This window comes from Pseudorca crassidens, chromosome 11 (genome assembly GCF_039906515.1).
Source record: "Pseudorca crassidens isolate mPseCra1 chromosome 11, mPseCra1.hap1, whole genome shotgun sequence".
Classification (NCBI taxonomy): Eukaryota; Metazoa; Chordata; class Mammalia; order Artiodactyla; family Delphinidae; genus Pseudorca; species Pseudorca crassidens.
The window spans coordinates 48156000-48177787 of record NC_090306.1 but is presented as its reverse complement, the minus strand read 5'-3'; the positions used below and the strand labels follow the sequence as shown (position 1 = coordinate 48177787).

General features: G+C 46.2%; 2 protein-coding genes across 10 annotated transcripts in view; one reads left to right on the top strand and one right to left on the bottom strand.

Moving 5' to 3' along the window:
* Positions 1 to 11274, top strand: part of BAZ2A (bromodomain adjacent to zinc finger domain 2A) — a 34279-nt gene extending 23005 nt beyond the window's left edge. For 5 of the 6 annotated variants that reach the window (XM_067697003.1, XM_067697009.1, XM_067697005.1 and 2 more), the window contains 19 exons: positions 400 to 500; positions 776 to 841; positions 1022 to 1255; positions 1393 to 1647; positions 2891 to 3105; positions 3395 to 3469; positions 3666 to 3846; positions 3951 to 4010; positions 4227 to 4371; positions 4898 to 5556; positions 5716 to 5938; positions 6057 to 6212; positions 6326 to 6477; positions 6665 to 6954; positions 7047 to 7179; positions 7294 to 7440; positions 7849 to 8075; positions 8190 to 8333; positions 8421 to 11274. In XM_067697003.1, coding sequence (XP_067553104.1) covers positions 400 to 500; positions 776 to 841; positions 1022 to 1255; positions 1393 to 1647; positions 2891 to 3105; positions 3395 to 3469; positions 3666 to 3846; positions 3951 to 4010; positions 4227 to 4371; positions 4898 to 5556; positions 5716 to 5938; positions 6057 to 6212; positions 6326 to 6477; positions 6665 to 6954; positions 7047 to 7179; positions 7294 to 7440; positions 7849 to 8075; positions 8190 to 8333; positions 8421 to 8586 — 3629 coding nt within the window. In that variant the 3' untranslated portion in view covers positions 8587 to 11274. The remainder of the gene's footprint in view (positions 1 to 399; positions 501 to 775; positions 842 to 1021; positions 1256 to 1392; positions 1648 to 2890; positions 3106 to 3394; positions 3470 to 3665; positions 3847 to 3950; positions 4011 to 4226; positions 4372 to 4897; positions 5557 to 5715; positions 5939 to 6056; positions 6213 to 6325; positions 6478 to 6664; positions 6955 to 7046; positions 7180 to 7293; positions 7441 to 7848; positions 8076 to 8189; positions 8334 to 8420) is intronic. The other variant, XM_067697007.1, reaches the window with a different exon arrangement.
* A 381-nt stretch (positions 11275 to 11655) lies between these two features.
* RBMS2 (RNA binding motif single stranded interacting protein 2) overlaps positions 11656 to 21788 on the bottom strand; it is a 61648-nt gene continuing 51515 nt past the window's right edge. For 3 of the 4 annotated variants that reach the window (XM_067697012.1, XM_067697010.1, XM_067697013.1), the window contains 5 exons: positions 18594 to 18671; positions 18144 to 18254; positions 17456 to 17536; positions 16911 to 16996; positions 11656 to 16805 (listed from right to left, as the gene is read on the bottom strand). In XM_067697012.1, the coding sequence (XP_067553113.1) occupies positions 16916 to 16996; positions 17456 to 17536; positions 18144 to 18254; positions 18594 to 18671 (351 nt within the window). In that variant the 3' untranslated portion in view covers positions 11656 to 16805; positions 16911 to 16915. The remainder of the gene's footprint in view (positions 16806 to 16910; positions 16997 to 17455; positions 17537 to 18143; positions 18255 to 18593; positions 18672 to 21788) is intronic. The other variant, XM_067697011.1, reaches the window with a different exon arrangement.

The following is a 21788-nucleotide window of genomic DNA, read 5'->3' as shown; positions in this document are numbered from 1 at the left end:
TTGGTGCTTCCCACTCAAGACCACCTGCTTTCCCTGGCAGTTTTTCTGTTTCCTTTCTTTGTTCTAAAATCAATCTGTCAGATAGCCTGGAGGAGAGACAGGCTATAAGGCTACTTTGCTGTTTTGGCCTCTAGGACCCCTTCTAAAGCAGTCTAGTGTTCCAGGGGCTGGTGCTTCTGGGCAGGAGATACCATTGGAGTTCTTTGTGCCGCCTCTGTGGCAGGTGCCTCTCCTACATTTTTCCTCCAACAACATCTTATGTATACTTAAAAACAACCCCACAAACTTCTGGATTCTTCAGGGAGCTGCTTCGGAGGCCAGCTTTGTGACAGGCGTGTGCTGCTCTGGGTGCTGGAGATTGGCCTGCCTGCCTCTTCATTTTCCTTTCTGCCCTCACAGAAACACTGAATGAGGAAGATAAAGGAAAGATGAGTAAAATCAAGAAGAAGATGAAGCAGAAGGTACAACGGGGAGAGTGTCAGACTACTAACCAAGGGCAGGTGAGGGACATCAGAGAGATCACACAGTAGGTTAACTTTTCCTACAGCTGCTCTGTTTTCTCTTCCTTCTCCCACGTCTGCCACTCGCCATTTAGAGAATTGGGCTTATTCAGGAATAATGTGAGCATCTCCAGGGTGAGAGAATTGATCCATTGCCAACCTTTCATCCCATGTCTCACCTCTCTTCCCCAGTACCCTTGTCTGTTTTTGAATGCTAGTCAAAGCAGTGATGCTTTCAGAGTTTGAGGAGAAATGACTTCCCTTATGGTTTACAGGCCAAGAGCAAGAGGAAACAAGAGACCAAGAGCTTAAAGCAGAAGGAAGCCAAGAAGAAATCGAAGGTAGGTGCATGTACCACAAGCATAACTTTGAAGTCACCAAACTGATTTTGCAAGACGTGTGAGTTGGTGTCGTTTTATAGTCATGTTTTTGGGTGTAAGGTGGGGAGGACGGGGACCTGGAAAGGGTGGTGACTTGAATGTTTATGGCACTCTTGATTCCTCTCTCCCTTGGGTGGCTAGGCTGAGAAGGAGAAAGTAAAAACAAAGCAGGAAAAACTGAAGGAAAAAGTCAAGAGGGAGAAGAAGGAGAAGGTAAAAATGAAGGAAAAGGAGGAGGTGGCCAAAGCCAAGCCAGCCTGTAAAGCAGATAAAGCGCTGGCCACACAGAGGCGCTTTGAGGAGCGACAGAGGCAGCAGATGATCTTGGAGGAGATGAAGAAGCCCACAGAGGACATGTGTCTGACTGACCACCAGGTAGTGAGGGGAGAGTAACAGGTCCTGGAGGGGCCATCCATGAAGACACTTCTGTGAAAGGAAGAGCCTCCTAGATATCCAGACTGTTGCCTTCCCATATGTTTGACAGAACACCCTACCTCTTTTTCTCTCTACAGCCCCTGCCTGACTTCTCACGCATCCCTGGTCTGATCCTGCCTAGTGGGGCCTTCTCAGACTGCTTGACCATTGTGGAGTTCCTGCACAGCTTCGGCAAGGTGCTGGGCTTTGACCCTGCCAAAGATGTACCTAGCCTGGGGGTCCTGCAGGAGGGACTCCTGTGTCAAGGCGACAGCTTGGGCGAGGTGCAAGATCTGCTGGTGCGGCTCCTGAAAGCTGCGCTCTATGATCCTGGCTTGCCTTCCTACTGTCAGGTGAGGTCCTTTCCTGGGCAGGTTCAGAGGGCCTGGAATCCGTGCTTTTCTCAGTTTTGCTTTCTGTTTAAGTTAAACACATGAAAGCCCCTTCCCAAAGTGATCAGGACAAGTGAAGGGAGATATGCAAATGGTCCCCAATTTACAGTGGTTTGACTTATGATTTTTCGACTTTACAGTGGTTCAGAAGTGTTACGCATTCAGTGGAAACTGTACTTCACATTTTGATTTTGATCTTTTCCTGGGCTAGAGAAACACAGTACGATACTCTCTCATGATGCTGGGCAGCGGCAGCAAGGCACACCTCCCAGTCAGCCATGTGTTCACTGATACACTTACAACCATTTTATACCCATGCAGCCATTCTATTTCTCACTTTCAGTACAGTATTCATTAGATTACACGAGATAGTCAACATTTTATTATAAAATGGCTTTGCGTTAGATGATTTTGCCCAACTCTAGGCTAATTTAAATGTTCTGCGCATGTTTAAGGTAGGGTTGGCTAAGCTATCATGTTCTGTAGATTAGGTGTATTAAATGCATTTTTTTTTTTTTTTTTTTTTTTTTGGTACGTGGGCCTCTCACTGTTGTGGCCTCTCCTATTGTGGAGCACAGGCTCCGGACGCGCAGGCTCAGCGGCCATGGCTCACGGGCCCAGCCGCTCCGCGGCATGTGGGATCTTCCCGGACCAGGGCACGAACCCGTGTCCCCTGCATCGGCAGGCAGACTCTCAACCACTGCGCCACCAGGGAAGCCCTAAATGCATTTTCAACTTACAATATTTTCAATTTACGATAGGTTTATTGGGACATTACCTCATCATAAGTTGAGGAAGATCTATATACTACATGCTAGCCCTTCTGGTAATTTATTGCATCTTCTCCTAGGTTACTTCTACTCACTGCTTTAAGGTTTTAGGTCCTGACTCTTGTCATTCTCTCCAGGGACAAGTGGAGGAAGATCTGTAGTTTCTTCCTGTTTCTGTTTTCCATATATTTTTTTCTCTTCTATTTCTTTTTCTTTCTGACCTCCCTCTGCTTACTTTGTTCATTTTCCTTTAATTTGCTCCTTTTCTTTTGCACCTGTCCTTTTCCTTCTCTCATCTGTCCTATCAACTTTCATTCTTTTCTTCTTTTCCTATCTTAACCCCGTAGTTCTATTGTATTTTCCTGCTCCAGATTCACCCAACTTGAGTTGTTCCTCTATCTCTCTTAACTCCTATCATGCTCTCCTCCAAACAGTCCTTAAAGATCTTGGGGGAGAAGGTGTCCGAGATCCCACTAACAAGAGACAATGTGTCTGAGATCCTGCGCTGCTTCCTCATGGCGTATGGAGTGGAGCCAGCCCTCTGCGACAGCCTGCGCACCCAGCCTTTTCAAGCCCAGCCGCCCCAGCAGAAGGCTGCTGTCCTGGCCTTCCTTGTGCATGAGCTCAATGGCTCCACCCTCATCATCAAGTGAGGGGCAGGAGTGGGGATGGTTATTGTGTGCCTTGGTCAGAATGGGATGGGGGAGGGGGTTAGCCATTTAGAAATCCTCGGCGATGTGTGTCCACTGCCATGCTCTGGACATGCTGGTGTGACTTAGGACTGAATCTAATTTTCTTCCCTGGGAGAATCCAAGCCTTCCTCTGCCGTTCATCCAATCTAGGCTCTAGGATGAAACTCCCTTTACCCTTGAGCCTCCCTTCCTTTGTGTATGTGCTGCCACTTCTCCCTCAAAATCCCATTCCCTGTTCCCCTGCAGTGAGATTGACAAGACTCTGGAGAGTATGTCCAGCTACAGGAAAAACAAGTGGATTGTTGAAGGCCGGCTCCGGAGGTATGGACAGGACAGAGGAGAGAAGGGGGAAAGAGTGAAGCGTAGCCAGGACTTTTGCTTGGAACTCAGTGTCCTCAGCCCCTCCTCTGGGGTTGGGACCTTACCCCAGGGCCTGGGATTGCTTAGATTCACGGTGTTCCTTTTGTGGTGGTATCATGTTCCTCACCACGGTTTCCCTTAATCTGTCTACGTCAAGATTGAAAACTGCTTTGGCCAAGCGAACTGGGCGACCTGAGGTAGAGCTGCAGGGGCCGGAGGAAGGCCTGGGGCGGAGGCGCAGTTCTCGGATCATGGAGGAGACCAGTGGCATGGAAGAGGAAGAAGAGGAGGAGACTACAGCTGCTGTCCATGGCCGTAGGGGTCGAAGAGATGGAGAGGTACTAGCCCAGACCAAGGAAAGTGGGAGTTGGAAAACAGATTATTTCTTTTTCTTGAATCTGATGATTCCCTTTCTGTTGGTGTCTACTTGTTTCTTCTCCAGGTTGATGTCATAGCATCTAGCATCCCAGAGCTAGAGCGCCAGATAGAAAAACTCAGCAAGGTATTGTGCTTCTAACCTCCCAGGAGCTGGAGATAGGGGCTGGGTGAGAATTGATTCCTTATGAGTAGGGCCCAGATGGTATCAATTTTATAGGGAAGCTGAGAGCCATTGCCCTTCTCCCATATACTGGATGAAGTCACCACTGGGACTGAAGCTGGACTTCCAGTCCCTGGAAGTGTGTTTTTCATTCATCTTCCTTTTCCACTGCCTACCCAGCGTCAGCTCTTCTTTCGCAAAAAGCTGCTTCACTCATCCCAGATGCTTCGGGCAGTCTCCTTGGGTCAGGACCGCTACAGACGCAACTACTGGGTGTTGCCCTATTTGACTGGTATCTTTGTGGAAGGAACGGAGGGGAGCTTAGGTAGGTGTGTTGTAGGACCCTGAATTGAGTCCTATCTAACAAAAGTTAAACGATTCCTTTTCCTCTACCTAGTTGTCTTGGGCTTCTTTCATTGTATGAGAATCAGTATAGCACAGTGTGGTTAAGAGCACAGGCTCTGGAGTAGGACTGCCTACCTACCTGCTCTGCCACTTACCAGCTGTATGCTTTAGTTTTTTCATTTGTAAAATGGAGTTAATAATAGAATGTATATGTCATAGGGCTATTGAGAGGATTAAAATGAGTTAATGCTCTTAGAATAATGCTTAACTTATAGCTGGTTCTCAATAAATGTTAGCTTATGATTATGCTGATGATGATTACTTGGGAGCATAGTGTTTCTTTTCCAGATACTGTGCTCATTGGCATATAAGCTTTTCCCAGTGCAGTCTCCAAAAGGGGGGTATGAAGTCCAAGAGAAAAAGAAAGTATATGTCCTGTGTTTGTACACCCTCTTTCTTTCCCCTTATATCTGTGTATGTGTTATGCTCTTCATTTTTCTTTACAGTTCCTGAGGATGTGATAAAGCAGGAAACTGACTCCTTAAAAGTGGCAACCCATTCAACACCCAGCCCAGCCTCCTTCTCTCTGAAGAGGGAGTTAGCTGGCTCCAGCACCTCTGCCAGTTCTCCTGCCCGGGCCCGAGGCCGACCTCGGAAAACTAAGCCTGGGTCTGTGCAACCTAGGCACTTGAAATCTCCTGTCAAGAGTCAAGGTTCAGAACAGCTGCAGGTCCAGCTTCAGCCCGAGACTCAGCCCCATCCTCAGCTTCAGGCTCATGCCCAGCCCCAGCCCCAGCTTCAGTCCCATCCTCACTCCCATAATGGGTTCCTAGAGCCAGAGGGCTCCCCTTTGTCTCTGGGTCAGAGCCAGCACGACCTCAGCCAGTCAGCCTTCCTGTCTTGGCTGAGCCAGACTCAGAGCCATGGCTCCCTGCTCAGTAGCTCAGTCCTCACACCTGATAGCAGCCCCGGAAAACTGGACCCAATGCCATCACGGCCCCCGGAGGAGCCAGAACCTGACGAGAGAGAAGCCAGCCCCGATTCTCAAGCTCCCTGGTTTAACTTCTCAGCCCAGATGCCCTGCAGTGCTGCCCCTACACCACCCCCTGCAGTTTCTGAGGACCAGCCCACTCCTTCCCCTCAGCTACCTGCCTCCTCCAAGCCAGTAAGTAGCCAGAATTAGTGGTATGCACTTATCTTCATCTTGCCACAGGCCCTGTTGCCTGGCTGTGGGCTGTTGCTTAAGTTGGGGGGAAGGGATGGGGCTACTGGGGTCCTGTCAACATGAAAACACCCTCATCACCTTATGTTTCATCATTCACAGGTGAGTAGACCCAGTGCTGCCAACCCCTATTCTCCAGTGCAGCTCTCTTCCACCTCCTTGCTGGGCGTGGCTCCTAAAAGGCGAGGAGGAGACCCTAGAGAAACACCACAGAGCCCCGCAGGGATGGGACAGCCAAAACGGAGAGGGAGACCTCCCAGTAAGTTCTTCAAACAGATGGAGCAGCGTTACCTAACCCAGCTGACAGCCCAGCCCGTCCCCCCTGGTGAGTGACTTTGGGGTGGAATGGGGTGAGATATAGTTAGGAGTGGCATCAGATGTGGACCATGTGATTCACAGCTGGTTCCCACTCCCCACCCCACACACATAAACTGTCTTCACAGAGATGCGCTCGGGCTGGTGGTGGATCCGAGATCCTGAGACATTGGATGCCATGCTCAAGGCCCTGCACCCCCGAGGCATCCGAGAGAAGGCACTTCACAAACACCTAAACAAGCACAGGGACTTCTTACAGGAAGTCTGCCTACGGCCCTCAACTGGTAAGGTAGATGCGTAACCAGCCTGAGCTGCAGAGCCCAGGTAAACGTTGAGCTGCTGCTGTGGACAACGAAATAGCCTGATGGGCTTTTCCCTCTGCCTTCTGTCTTCTCAGACCCTATCTTTGAGCCTAGTCAGCTACTTGCCTTTCAAGAAGGGATCATGAGCTGGTCCCCCAAAGAGAAGACATATGAGACAGACTTGGCCGTGCTTCAGTGGGTAGAGGAGCTGGAACAGCGGGTTATCCTGTCTGATCTGCAGATTCGGGTACACTTGGGCTGGCACTGGGTAGGGGGTTGTTGACGAGAGGGTGTTAATCTCCTGTACCCTGTTAGGGAAAACTTGGGGTTCCCACTTAACAAGTGACCTCCCATGACCCTAAATGGTTCACATCATTTTCTATGCTTAATGTTCTTTCTTTATAATGAGTTTTATTCCTCTCTCCCACCTGCAGGGCTGGACACGTCCCAGCCCAGACTCTACTCGTGAAGACTTGGCCTACTGTGAGCATCTACCTGACTCCCAGGAGGATATCACCTGGCGGGGTCGAGGCAAGGAAGGACTGGCACCCCAGCGTAAAACTACCAACCCCCTGGACCTGGCAGTGATGCGACTTGCTGCCCTGGAGCAGAATGTGGAGCGGCGGTACCTGCGGGAGCCCCTATGGCCAGCTCATGAGGTTGTGCTGGAGAAGGCCCTGATCGGCACGCCCAGTAGTGCCCCACAGTGTGCCACTACAGAGATGTGAGTGGCTCCCCCCTTCTTGGTGTTGCGGAGAAGGGATAAATTTAATGGACCCTGCTCCTCATCCCCAGATCACCACTTTCTCCCTCCAGATCATATGAGATCACCCCTCGCATTAGAGCCTGGCGCCAAACGCTAGAGCGGTGCTGGAGCGCGGCCCAGGTCTGCTTGTGCCTGGGCCAGCTGGAGAGGTCCATTGCCTGGGAGAAGTCTGTCAACAAAGTGGTAAGAGGCCTGGAGAGCCTGGGGGAGCTGACAAGATGGCCAGCTGGCGTGGGTGGGGTAAGTGGCAGGCAGAGGCTTGAGGGCTCACTCTGCCTCCTCACAACCTTGGTCCAGACCTGTCTAGTCTGCCGGAAGGGTGACAACGATGAGTTTCTTCTACTTTGTGATGGGTGTGACCGTGGCTGCCATATTTACTGCCTTCGGCCCAAGATGGAGGCTGTCCCAGAAGGAGACTGGTTCTGTGCTGTCTGTTTGGCCCAGGTAAGGCTTCTGCTCCCTCTCATTCCACTCCCAAGCAAAAGTCAGAGATTTTCTTTCTCATCCCATTTACCACCAGTCCTACAAATATCATTCTTAACCATGCCTCAGTCTCTCCTGGGAAAGGGCTCCAGACTAAGTGCTAGGAGACCTGAGTTCTGATCCTTCTTTGGACAAGTCACTTAAATTCTATAACCTTACTTGTTTTTACTTTCCTTATAAAATGGGAATGATTATACTTTCCCTTTCACCTGCCGTATTGGGTTATGTGAATAAATTCACATGCTGGCTCATGCATGAAAGTATTGTAAAGCCTCAGTCACACTTAGACAAGTTGGGATTGTAATAAAGTGAAGGGCAAGCAGAGTACATCTCCAGCTGTTGCTGATCTTACCTTTTTCTTATCTTCAGCAGGTAGAGGGAGAATTGACTCAGAGGCCAGGTTTCCCAAAACGAGGCCAGAAGCGGAAAAGTAGTTATGTGCTGAACTTCCCAGAGGGTGATAGCTGCCGGCGCCGGCTGCTGTCGAGGGGCCGAGAAAGCCCGGCAGTGCCTCGGTGCTCAGAAGGAGGACAGTCCCCCTCAAAGCGGCGGCGGCTCTCCATGCGGAACCACCACAGTGATCTCACGTTTTGCGAGTGAGTTGAGTGAATTCTGGGGACAACTGGCTCTATCTTTGCCACGGTAAAGGGCTGGGAGGGGTCAGTGTGTTTGCTTCCTGAGAGTGCAGTCATCACTGTCTTTCTTAATAGGATTATCTTGATGGAGATGGAGTCCCATGATGCAGCCTGGCCTTTCCTGGAGCCTGTGAACCCACGATTGGTGAGTGGGTACCGGCGCATCATCAAAAACCCTATGGATTTTTCCACCATGCGGGAGCGGCTGCTCCGGGGAGGGTAAGTAGACTTCAGTAACTGTCCCGGCTCTTCTGTTACAGCCGTAACTTGTACCCAGCTCACAGGTCTGTCTCCACCCCTGCCCAGGTACACCAGCTCAGAGGAGTTTGCGGCTGATGCACTTCTGGTCTTTGACAACTGCCAGACATTCAATGAGGATGACTCTGAAGTGGGCAAGGCTGGGCACATCATGCGTCGCTTCTTCGAGAGCCGCTGGGAGGAGTTTTATCAGGGAAAACAGGCCAATCTGTGAGGCAAGGGAGGTGGGGAGTCACCTTGTGGCATTGCTCTCTGCCCTCCAAACAGACAGACCCTGCCATTCTCACCTGCTGATGCTGCCCTGGGTCCAGACTTGAGTCAGAGGTAGAACCCTGATTTTTGACCCTACCTTTGGCAGCGCCCTACATCTTCTTATCCCTACACCCTTTTCTTCCTTTCCTCCTCTTGTTCCTCACATAAGAGGGGCAGAGATGAGGTCCTTCTGGACTGAAAGCCAAAAAAAAAAAAAAAGAAAAAATAATTTTTCCTTTCTGTTTTATTTCCTAATTAAAAAAGAGGAGGAGGATGAAAGAAGCCCCTACTTCCTCCTCCCAGCTTTCTCACCTTCCCTGTTCGTGCCCCAGCATTCTGGGGCTATTTAACAATAGCAATAGTTCTAGTGAATGTGTGAAACCAAGAAACACTCTGTACTGTGTGTGGACCCGCAGTGACGGCCAGTAAAGTGGACTTAACTCCCAAGTGTGTCGAGCCGGACACCGGGCCCTGAACATGCTGCTTCCATGTTCAGTCCCTCCCCTGCTTTTCACTTTCTCTCTCTCAATCCCTCCCCCCCGCCCCCTTTTCAGATTTTCTCTCATCCAATAATGTAAAACTGTTGTGTACGGGTTCCTCCATCCTTTTCCCCCAAATCTTTTTTCCCTTCAAAGGAAAAAGAAGTTCAGAGGTCCCTGTCTTTCTCTCTGTCCTCATCTTCCTGCCAATAGCTAGTCCCTCTATAATGTTGGATACTCCTCAAATGCTGAGTTTCTAGCCTTTTCTGAAACTTAGCAAACTGGGGAGACGGCAGGGAGGCACCCTGAATCCTGGGCCTTCCAGCCTCCTTCCCCACCTCTTACCCAAACCTCCTTCTTGGGAACTCCTCAGGGACAACTACTGCTGAGTTTGGGCACACCCCCAAGATGGAGGCCAGGTAGCAATCGACTGGCCTGAGAGAGAGAGAGGTGTGTGTGTGTGTGTGTGAGAGAGTGAGTGAGTGAGAGGATGCTGTGATTGTGCCCCCGTTTTGTTTGGTGGCATCCATTCAGTTTTTCCCCCAAGTATCTGTTTCCCATTGTTTCCAACCATTGAAACACCTTTCCCATTGTTTCACACCATCACTTTGTCTTTGGGAAACCACAGGAACAGTTTTTCTGGGTACAAGGCTGTGTCTCTCCCCTCTCTCCCAGTCATTTCTGTTCCAGCCTCTTCAAACTGTGCAATCTTTCAGCAGGAACTCCCTCTCCTTTCAGTAGCTCTGAGTCTTAAGCTTTTGCAGGGAGAGGAATAGAACTGGATCTCTTCCTAATCCCATGAGCTTCTGTGGGTTTAGTAGTGCTTTCCTTCCCTTATCTACTTCATATCCTGGGACCCCTTCCCCAGTAGCAGAGACCCCAGAACACAGGAGAGTAGGGAGGAGAGGTTCTGGGTCCACCACTGCCCTACATGTGACTGTGCCCAAGTTAAGCCCCAACCTGTGAGAGGAAAGCTGCTAACTCCCAGCTATAGCCATGGGCCCCTGGCCCCTGCTTTCCTGCTCAGCAGAGCCCCTCCCATCAGAGATTACGGGTACTTGCACTGGGGAGGTGGCTGCTGGCTGGCCCAAGCAGAGCGCTGAGGCATCCAAGAAGTGTTCCATTGGTGGGAGAGGGGTGCCAGGTGAGGGGAGCATTCCTTGTGCTTCTGGCAGCACTGAATAGCCACTGAAGGGGGTGAGGGGGCAGTACAGGTCCCGGGGCAGCCCCTTTCTTATTCCTTTATGCCCCTTCTCCCCCATAGCCTATTTCTAAAGTCGCCTTTTCTGTCAGATAAACCTCAGAACTTTTAATTTTATTTGAGATTTTTTTTTTTTTGCTTTTAAATAAGAGGTGGATTGAAGAATATTTGAATTGACTTTATATTATGCATAAATATTTATATTTTATCTAAATAACTGCGCTGTAACAAACTTTGTGTTAGTCAGACATTTGGAACTGTTGTAGTTGGGGGCTCTTCTTTTCCCCACGGCAGTCTTACCCTGCTATAAAATGTTCCAGATTAATTCTACTGTTGGAGGTTAGGTGGACGGGGGAGTGAAATCTTGATTGTTCCTGTTCTGTGTTCCTCTCCCAGCTCCATCTCTTTCCCTAGGGACCAGGCACTCTTAAGGTGGGGTGGGTGGAGTCCTAGCCTCAATTTGAAGTGAGGGTTGATGGGGGGCGGGGGGAGGGCATGACCAAAGGGGCCGTTTCTCACTTTTCTTTCCTCATCTTCACTGCCCCTTGAGCTAGGTGGATTTTCTCTTTTTGACAAATAAGAGTATTTGGTAGGGAAGGCAAGTTAAAAAAGTAAATAAAACCCACCCCTACCCCTTTGTTTCCCCTCCCCTATCAGTCTGGTAACAGGAAGAAACCACACCATCAACACCAACAAATTTCCACGTTCCTTTTACAACAAAAGGGACTTGACTTTTTATATAACCAAATGTGGTGTTTTAGTGACTTTTTGATAATGTACAGTTTTTTGTGAATTTAAATTTATTTCTTTCTATATTTTTAGGACCAATCTCATTTTTAATAAGGTAAAAAAAAGGAAAAAAAAGTCTAGAGAAAAAAACTCCTGTTTTTGCCATGTGATGTTCCACAAGTGCAGCTGTAGAAAAGTGCTTGTCAGTTGAATAAAAACCACATTTGATAGAGATTCAAAAGAGTCTGTATTTATCTTCCTTCAACATGGGTTTTCATACTTGCCTAAAGGTGAAGGCTGGGTGTTAGGGTGAGTACGACTGGTTTGATGTAGGAGACCACAGGCCGGGGAGAAATATGCCTCTAAACTTCAAAGTTTATCTCTGAACCTCCAAGCTTGGCCCTTCCTGTGCAAGAGGCATCCAAGGCAGAATTTGTGCTTATGTGGGTGGAACAGGTGCTCCTGGCTGAGGTGCTACAACAAAGGATTCAAGTGTCCCTAGTTCCTGCCTTGTGAGACATGGCCTTGGCTTCCTAAGCTGCCACCTATGTTCCCATTATAGCAAATATATGTGCTCATCACCACCTTCCCAGCTTCCAATCATGGATAAGACACCACGAAGTAGACTTCTGTGTTTTATTTCAAAAGTTGAAATAAGACAAAGTTCTACCCAATTGTAGGGAAGGACCAAGTGAATACCAAGAGTCAGAAGAATGGGTAGCATTGGCACAGACGTGGCAAGAGTATAAAACTGGAAACTTCTGGATAAAGAAAAAATGTGTTTTGAGTATAAATTAAACATTTCCTGTCCAAGGCGATAAGTGCATGCTAGAGAGCACTTGCCCCCCCCCAAAAAAATGTGTGTGTTGGGGGATGTGGACACCAGTAATGGGGCAAGAACTTTTCTTTACTCAGGCTAGGAAAGCTTATCACACCCCAGGCTGGAAGTTTTGTTTTGGTGACCCTCTAAACTAACTGGAATAGGTGGAGAAGGAGCATCTCTGCTTTCAGCCCTATAAAAATCCCAGATGCCCTCTCTGGTGCATGTTTACTTCTCAGCTCATGGCAGCCACTGGCAAACTCTTATCCTCTCAAGTTCTGAGCTCTGCTCCCATGTTGGTGTTCCTGGGGGTGGCTCCCAAGCATTAATTAATATTCTAAGCACTCATTACTCAGCCTATCCTCCTGGCATACCACAGCAAGACCTAACTGAAGAGTTCACACTATTCTAGGGTGATAAAGGAGGTCAAAATCTCAAGACATTCCAGAAACAAATAACCAAGAGATTCTGCAATTGATCACGAGACCTTTGTAGCCCCCATCTTCCTAACCCTCATGAAGGCAAGGACAGAGTAAAGGAAGGAAAGAAGTGAACCAGGTGCCCCTGTTGAATTGTGAAACTGTGAGGTAGGTCTTTAACAAAGACAAGAAAGTTCTGGGACACACCTGGAGAATGAAGATTCATTCAAAACAGACGTGGACATGCCAGGGAGAAGGAGCAGTGGTAACTGGGGTGAGAGGGCACCTAGCTTTCTCATTACTACAGTCATGTGGGGACCACCCCTAGGGAGATGCAGCAGAATTCAGCAAAGACGAGCAGGGTGATAGAGCTCTCAGGCCCATCTCAGCTGTTGGAGGAAGACCCTCCTACGAAAGGAAGGAGTAAAAGCTGAGTAAATGAGGGATCTGCTAATGCTGGGAAAGACCTAAAATGCAGGTAGCATAGAAATGTAGTAGTTGGTTTAAGAGGGACTCAGGAAGGACCAGTGTGACAAGGCCCAAGGTTTAAGACCTAGCCCTTACAGACTAGCTTTCATAATACCCACCCTCTTCTCTGAATGAAGCTGGTCTAGCAGAGCCTGAGGACAAGTTTAGATCTGATCACTGACCCAAGTTTATTGCCCTAAGAGAACGTGCATAAGAGAACAGCAACGATTTTTTTTTTTTCCCCTAGAAGATGATTCTGTGGGGATCCCTGCAACATTCCATTCCAGCAAGGCCTCTCACCTCACCTTTGTGGAGCAAAGTAACAACCCACATGTAGGTCCCCAAACGGTAGACACTGAAGCATCAGGGAATAAGCAATGCAGGCAGGCACGACGGGGCTGAATGAGCTCACTGATCAGTAAGTTAGGAAAGAAGACGAACTGGGCTGAGGTGGCCCAATCCAGGGATGGTCAGTAGAGCAGCACAGTCCTCACACCGAGTGCAAGTCATGTCCCCCTACTACCCCCATCTATTACTGACAAGGGCTATTTATTACCTCTTCAGAGTCACCAGGCTTCCTAGTCTAGACAACTCTTCAAATCCTTTGGTTAAAAACACACTTTAAAAATAACATCTCTCCCCATCATCATTCCCACATCTTCCCTAACCTCGACCCACACCCTCCTCCAAAAACTCTAATCAGCCTCGGGGCTGAGTATCATCTCAGAGCGAGAGAGGAGCAGTAATAACACCGCATGAGATGGGATGGGCAGGCTCTGAGGCTAGTAAAGGATTGTATCATCTGAGAAAGGGATCTAGTATGTTCTATTTGACTGAAAAGAGAAAAATACAAAGTACTAAAATATTTTAAGAATGTTATGAGCATCTGTAATGAGTGGGGGTGAGATAGGAAGTACAGAGAGAGTTATGACCTGGCTCCATGAATACAGGATTCAGAAAACACTAGCATAGTGTTTAAAGAGCCCAGCCCTAGGCTGTGAGCTTGAAGGCTCCCCCTACAATTCCTCTGCCACCACTGCCACCAATGGGGCTATTTCATGGGAGAAAAAGTATCCCTCATTCCTTGTCTCCTTTTTCCAATCACTCACCCATGTTATGAACTGTTAGAAATGAACTAACAATTAGGCAAAAAGTATCATGAGTGTAACCCAAAAAGGCCCAAACAAAATTCCACGATGCCATTAACCATTACAAAAATAACTTCAGGCTCTCCGTCACTTCCCATGCCCAAACCTTCCCAAACCAGAAACACCCATTAATAAAATCCATTAAGCAGATTCACATGAGAACACACAAAAGGTAACTTCAGAATTTTAAAACAAAACAAAGCAAAATTACAGCCATTTAAACATTTAAATACAGAGAAAGTAGACAGAACCAGGAATTCTGGGAGGCAGAGGAGGGCAGCAGTGACATCAACAGTTTGTACACATGAAAGGCCCTCATTTCACTAAGCCTCCTAGCAAAGCAAGGCTCCCCTAAACTATTAATTAAATGAACAGGATTCTAGATTTTTCTCCTTTTCTTCAAGGCCACTGACAAGAAACATATGGTGTATTTTCCTTGACTAAGGAGTAGAGACTCAGAAACAAGAGATACCTGCCCAGGCAAAACCTTCTATAAAGTTACTCGGTTTGGGGCTGTTTTACATCAGATAAACCCTTCCTGAGGTTGGAAGTACCCGTGAGAAAATGAATAGTGGCAATTTTATCCTTTATACTTCACATCCTACCTATTGTCCCCTACCCCTACTCCCTTAACCCCAGGATGTACAAAAGGACACTCTGTGGGGAGGGAGCATTAGGACTCTCAACTCTGGGATGGGTGGAGGGGAGGGAAAGCTAGGCCCAAGCTCTAGGTACAACAACTGATAATACAGCTTCTTCCCGCCCAGCAGCATCTCCTTCCTCTCCCTACAGCCAGCCTACTGAACACCTGTTTCTCCATTCTCCATCATTTGGCTTTCTGTCTGATTGGTGGAAAGGCACCTGACCTTGAAGTGAAGGGGAGCAGAACTCTCCTTTCAGTGCAGAAGGGAGTGACTGGGAAGAGACAGGTGCAGGATCTTATTTCCTAGAAGATGGACAAAGGCTTCCTCCTATCTGTCTCCGTGTGCACAGTCAGGTCTTGCAGAAGGTGATGGAGTTGAAGAGCAAATTATAGCCTTTTTTTGAAGGACTCCTGACCTTGTAAATAGTGAGATGGGGTTTATGGCCCTTTTCTATCCCAGCTCCCTGCTGTCCTTCCACAAGCAGGAAGATTATTTCTGATGTCCTGATTGCCTGGAAAAGGGGCCCAAACACACTAGGGCAGGTTGCTCTGGACAGTTACAAAGAGCTTTGTCCTTTCTCGCCCCTTCACGGCACACACACACGGAACAGTCCCCACCTCTATCCCTCTGGATGTGTGTGTGCACATGGCACAAGCCTTTCAAGGACAGCTCTTGCTGTACACAGATGTGCCAAAGGTCAAAACCTGGGGAAAATTCAAGAACCTCAGTTCTGTCCCTCTCAACTAGCTGCCTGAGTGTCAAAAGGCACCGTGCGTCCAGGGTGGGGATGGGAATTTACCAAGTCCTCTGGTACAGGAGGCAGGGATGACACTGTCTACATCAAGGTTTCCTAACCTTGGTACTACTGACATTTTGAGCCAGACAATTCTCTGCTGGGGGAGTTGGGGCTCTGCTGTGCCCTGCAGGGTGTTTAGCAGAATCCCTGGTCTCCAGCCACTAGCTGCCAGTAGCACACAGCCCCACCCCCAGGCGCGACAACCAAAAATGTCTCCAGAGATTGCCAAACGGCCTCTAGGCGACAAAACCACCTCTGAGAATCGCTGGTCTAGAGGTAAAGCAGCTGATTGTCCGTGGTGGGGAAGGAACCTAAATGGATTCAGCAAGGTCACAAATGCAAAGGCCCTGAGCACAGCAACGATGTGAGATAGGGAAGAGAGGGGACCTGAGACCCAGGGCAGAAAAGATCCTCTAGGAAGCAGAAAAGCAGGTATTCCTGAAAAGCTGTAACAGGGGAAGACATTTTCTCAGAGGGTGTGGTGTTGGCCTCGGCAGTGAGAAGAGTTAGTCAGAAGTCAGTAGGTCCACTCCTCTGGAACTCACCAGGGAAAACCTAGTCTTCATCCGAATTTGGATCAAGGATGGCTTCCTAAGGCTGTGGGATTGTCTCCTTAGTGAGCCTAGGTCACATCTCTGCTTCTGGAGGGCAAAGTCTAGTCTTTCCTCCTAGGATGTGGCAGGTCAGAGGGAGGAAAAGCCACTTCCACTGCCTGCTTAGTGTTATACCTTGTTCCTTGCCCAGCCCCCCAAAATTCCATATGAAATTTCATTCAAAAAAGAAATTCACAAAACTAAAAACTTAAAGAGGCAAAGTAGGCAGGTTCTGCTGTATGGAAAAGAGAAAAAGAACACTCTGGATGAGAGAAAGAAGGCATAAAATGTATGTGAAGAAGAGATGGGATGTGTGATCTAAGAGCTTTATAAAACAAAACTTTAAAAGTCTGCATGTTTTCTTACACCCCCACCAAAAGGTCCATAACTAAACTCAGTAAGCAGGGCCCGCAGTAGGACTCCATCCGTGTTCTAGCACCACACCTTTTTCTTTTCTTTTAAGAAAATAATTTGTTTAAAAAGCCTTCCCAAATAAGTCCAACACATCAAAAACTGTTTTTCATAAAGATGAGGACAAGCTCCAGGCACCGTGTCTCTTTGGGGTAGGGAAAGAGTATATTGCAGTTTAAAACAAAACATAAAACTTTCTTCACAAAATAAAAGAAGTCTTTTTGGTCTCCTCGACTGTAGCACACACAAAAAGTGACAGTTCCTCCAGGCTCCACCAGGAGTGGAGGAAGAGCAGAGGGCAGGAGTGCAGAGACTTCTTTTTCCAGGCCCAGGCCTGTGAAAACCGATGACCAAGTGTTAGTCCTCAGCTGGGCCCACAGAGGGGCTGTATTCCTGGTCAGCCCTCTGGAGTCTGGAGCATCAGCATCTCCAAGAATTCATTTATATACTCAACAAAGATGGGGAGGGAAATCCTAAAGGAGGCATAAGCCAGAGAGGGTAGGGAGGGGGAATGACAAACATGAGAGTCTGATTTCAGGCTGCTCAGCCCACCCCGCCCCTCAGTATGTGATTCTTACCACTGTTACTTGTTGAACTGGAAAGAATAGACCCCATGGTCTGAGGGAGCATCCACCGTCACTTGATTTTGCTGGCTGCCGCTCTCCTGTACCACAGCCAAGGCAGGAGAGTCACCTTGTGCATCCTTTCCTCACCTCCCACTGAAGCAGCCTAGCTAAGTTGCATGTTCTCCCCAACCAACCCATTCCCACACACCTGTGTGAGTGCACATACACACACACACACACACACACACACACACACACAAACACACACGCACACTCAGAGCATCACTTCCCCAACGTTTAGAGCAGCCCATCCTCTTCCCAGGACCCACTAGTCGATACAAGCCAGCATCCTGGGATTAACTACCGTCTGCCAAATGAGAGGAAGGGCCTCATTCAAAGATACAAACTAAGTCTTTCCTTCCTACATTCTTCACATCCCTACCAGCTATTTGTGAACACAGAATCAGCATCACTGTGAGAGGAAGATTTTGATCAGGGGAAAATCTGCCTCTGTTCATTTTCCAATCTTCAATCCAAAGAGATTATAAAGCTCTTACCTCAACTGAAACACTGGAAGAAGGCACAGGGGTGTACTGGGAGATGTACGCTCCTTGCATAGCTGCAGCTGTTGGCATATACTGGAATGAGATACATCAATAGGCTTAGAGCAGTGATTCTTGGCTACATTTAAAGCACCTGGGGAGCTGTAAAAACTACCAGTGCCTATTGTTCTGTCCCCAGAGATTCTAATTTAATTGTCCTAATTGTGCTTTTTAAAAGCACTTCAGGTGACTCTAAAGTACACTGGCTTAGAGAGGCTTCTACGTACATGACTACCTTTTCCTCCTCTTTCCTGTCTTCTGCTTTTTCTCAACGCCTTCTCTGCTTTAAGCCCTCCTGAACAAATCAGAATGCATCCGACCTACAAGAAAACTAATGAGCTTCACCCGTTCTTCCTGTTACTACTTTGATAAAGACTTCTAGGAAAGTGTATGAACTAGATAAACTAATATGTAGGTAGAAACACCATTTATTTAGTTGCATGAGTAGGAATCAGTTAAAATGAATGAGCTAAACAGCAGAATGGCTGTATTCCTAGCTCACGGATTATTATCTTTTTAGTTTATCGCCTTTTCTGAGTGTGCCCTCGATGACACTGAAGTGATTCCCATCCTTATTCAAGAGTATTTAAACCTAAGAGTACTACATAGGTATTCTTTATAATAAAAAAATATCCTGCTTTACTGTGCCCGTGCTGCTGAGCGAGAGGTGGCCCAGTTGCTGGGTAAGAGGTCCCATCATGGAGGCAGGCTGGAGAGAAATAGGATGATCCATTCCTGGTGTCAGAACTGAACCCTAGAAGCAGCAACAAAGGACAGGGTTAGTTGGCAGCATCCTATGAGGCTGCCTGAAGTGGTGATTCATGGCTACCAGAACCACTGAAGACAGACATTTAAAAATCCTGGGAAATGATAGGTGAGCAACGACCCAGCTATGTAGCAGGAACAGGCACTGCCCATCAATCTGGAGGGATCCTTGTCTAAGAATAGCAAACTCACAGAATTTAAGGTCAAACACCTGGGTTACACAAGCGACTGAGCCAGAACTCACACCCTTATCTCATTTCATCAAATCCCACTGTTTTTCTTTACATCAAATTGCCTCTTTGGCTTTTGCCCACTTCTGAACACTCACTGAAGGCTGCATGAGGTATGACTGGTGGTGCATCCAAGACAGGTTAGGTACTTGTAGAGGAGATGTCTGAGTTACTCTCTAATGCAAGCGAAAATAAACAAACAACAATGTTAATTGCCTAGAGACTATTATTTCGCCCAATGATCTGATAATGTTCAGCAAAACCCACATAAGGTTGGAATGTGCCCCCCCAGAAACTGTAAATATTAAGAATAAACTGTTTAAAAAATATTAACAACTCTTACACTTCAAGTAATCCAATTTTAAACTGGGCTACAAATTTGAGTAGATATTTCTCTAAGATACACAAATGGCCAACATGCACACGAAACAGGTTCAACATTAGTCACTAGGGAAATGCAAATCAAAGCCACAATGAGACACCACTTCATACCCACCAGGATGGCTATAATTAAAAAAGGACACAATAACAAATGTTATACACTGCAGGTGGGGATGTAAAATGGTACAGGGGCTTTGGAAAACAGTTTAGCAGTTCCTCAAAAAGTTAAACATAGAGTTACTATGTAACCCAGCAATTTCACTCCTAGGTATATACCCTGGAGAAATGAAAACATATGTCCACACAAAACTGTGCACAATAGCTCAGAGCAGCATTATTCATAATAGCCAAAAGGTGGAAACAACTCAAATGGCCATCAACTGATAACTGGATAACAAAATGTGGCATATCCGTAAAATGGAATGTGATTCAGTCATAAAAAAGAATGAAGTACTGATACATGCTACACATGAATAAACTTTGAAAACATGCTAAGTGAAAGAAGCCAGACACAAAAGACATAGACTGTATGCTTCCATTTATATGCAATGTTCAGAACAGGCACATCTATAGACGTAGAAAGTATATTGGTCATTGCCACGGGCTAGGGGTAAGGGCAAATGGGGAATAAATACTAATGGGTACACAGTTTCTTTCTGAGGTGATGAAAGTGTTCTGGAATTAGATAATGGGGACAGTTGCATAATTCTATAAATATACTAAAAAATACTGACTTGTACACTTTAAGAGGATGAATTTTATCATCTGTAAATTATATCTGAATTTTAAAATTAAAAAAAGCAACGAGAAGCTAGAAATGCATCTTGATAGACAAGTAGGTTTATTCCACAAATATAAGGATTGTTCAAGATCAGAAGCTCTACAAACATAAGTCAAAATTGAAGAAAAAAAGCCATAGTGTAATATTAGATGCTGAAAAGACATTTTAGAAAATTCAGCAGCCATTTACTTTTTAAAAAAATCACAAAGTAGGGAATTCCCTGGCGGTCCAGTGGTTATGACTCAGCGCTTTCACTGCCGCGGCCCGGGTTCAATCCCTGATCGGGGAGCTAAGATCACACAAGCCCCGAGGTGCGACCAGAAAATAAATTTTAAAAAATACCACAGGGCTTCCCTGGTGGCGCAGTGGTTGAGAGTCCGCCTGCCGATGCAGGGGACACGAGTTCGTGCCCCGGTCCGGGAATATCCCACATGCTGCGGAGCGGCTGGGCCTGTGAGCCATGGCCTCTGAACCTGTGTGTCCAGAGCCTGTGCTCCGCAATGGGAGAAGCCACAACAGTGAGAGGCCCGTGTACCGTAAAAAAAAAAAAAAAACAAAAAAAAACCACAAAGTAAAATAGAGACTAGAAAGAAACTACTTACATATATTAAAGGCTATTACCAAAAACTATCTGCAAACCTTAATCCAAACAGAGAAATATTAAAACCATTGCAATTATAGTAACCTATTAGGTAGTGGAGTCAAATAAATACAATTGGATAAGAACACAGCTGGCATAAAATTGAAAAGGAGGAGAGAACTATTATTTTGCATCAATGATATAACTGTATACCTAGAAAACCTAAGAGATTTAAGTAAAAAAAAAAAACTAGTAGTAATAAGAGGATTTGGTAAGTGAGCAGTATACAAGATAGATGAACATAAATTAGTAACTTCTCAGTGTATCAATAAGCATCTAGAAATGCTTATAAAAATTACAGAACACTTAGAAGTATATTTAACAAGAAAAACATAAGACCTACATAAATAAAACTAAGATCTTATTGAAGGACATAAAACTTTGAGAACATAAAAAGAAATACCATATTTTAGGTGAAAAGACTTAGTACTTTTTAAGAAGTCAATCCTCTTTAATATATAGATCTAATGTAATTCCAATTAAAATTCTCCCTCACAGATTTTTAAAAATTAGATAAAATGATCATAAACTTATACAGAAGAATAAATGCCAAAACATAGCAAAGAAAAGTATGAAAGAGTGGAGAAGGTTTTGTCTTATCAAATATTAGAACATACTATGAAAGCCACTGTAATCAAATCAATATATTATTGAAATAGGAAGAGACACAATGATAACTGGAAGAGAATAAAGGATACAGAAAAAGATTCCAGTGTTTACTATATGACAAAGGTGGCATTTCAATTCAGTGGGAAAAGGATGGATTATTTAATAATTTGGTGCTAGGATAACTGGTGAACATTTTGAAGGAAATACAATAGAACCCCTATCTTATGTCATATACAAAAATAAATTCCTGGTTATTATACATTTAAATGTAAAACAATGAAATACATCTTGGGGACCATATGTACAATATAGGGACTGGAAAGACCTTTTAAATTAAGACAAGAAATGCAAAAGCTGTAAGTAAAAAAGCAGACATATTTAACTATACACAAATTTTAAAACTTTTGTATGGCAAAAACTAGTGATTCCCAAAGTATGGTCCCCAGATCAGCAGCAGAAGCAGGAGCAGCATCTGGGAACTTGTTAGAAATACAAATTCTTGCCTCTCACCCTAGACTTGCTGAATCAGAAATTCTTGCTGTGGTGCCCAGTAACCTAGGTTTAATAAGTGATTCTGATGCACAGCTGAAGTTTGAGGACCATAAAGTCAACGGAAAACAATTAAATTTGGAAAAAAAAACTTGTAACAAAGATAACATTCAGAAGATCGGTACTTATAATATTGACAGTTTTTTTTTTTTTTTTGGCTGCCCCGTGTGGCTTGTGGGATCTTAGTTCCCCGACCAGGGATCAAACCCATGCCCCATGCTTTGGGAGCACAGAATCTTAACCACTGGACCACCAGGGAAGTCCCAATAATACTGATAGTTTTTATAAGTTGATGGGAAAAGAACAAATAGTCAAACAGGAAAAAGGACCAAG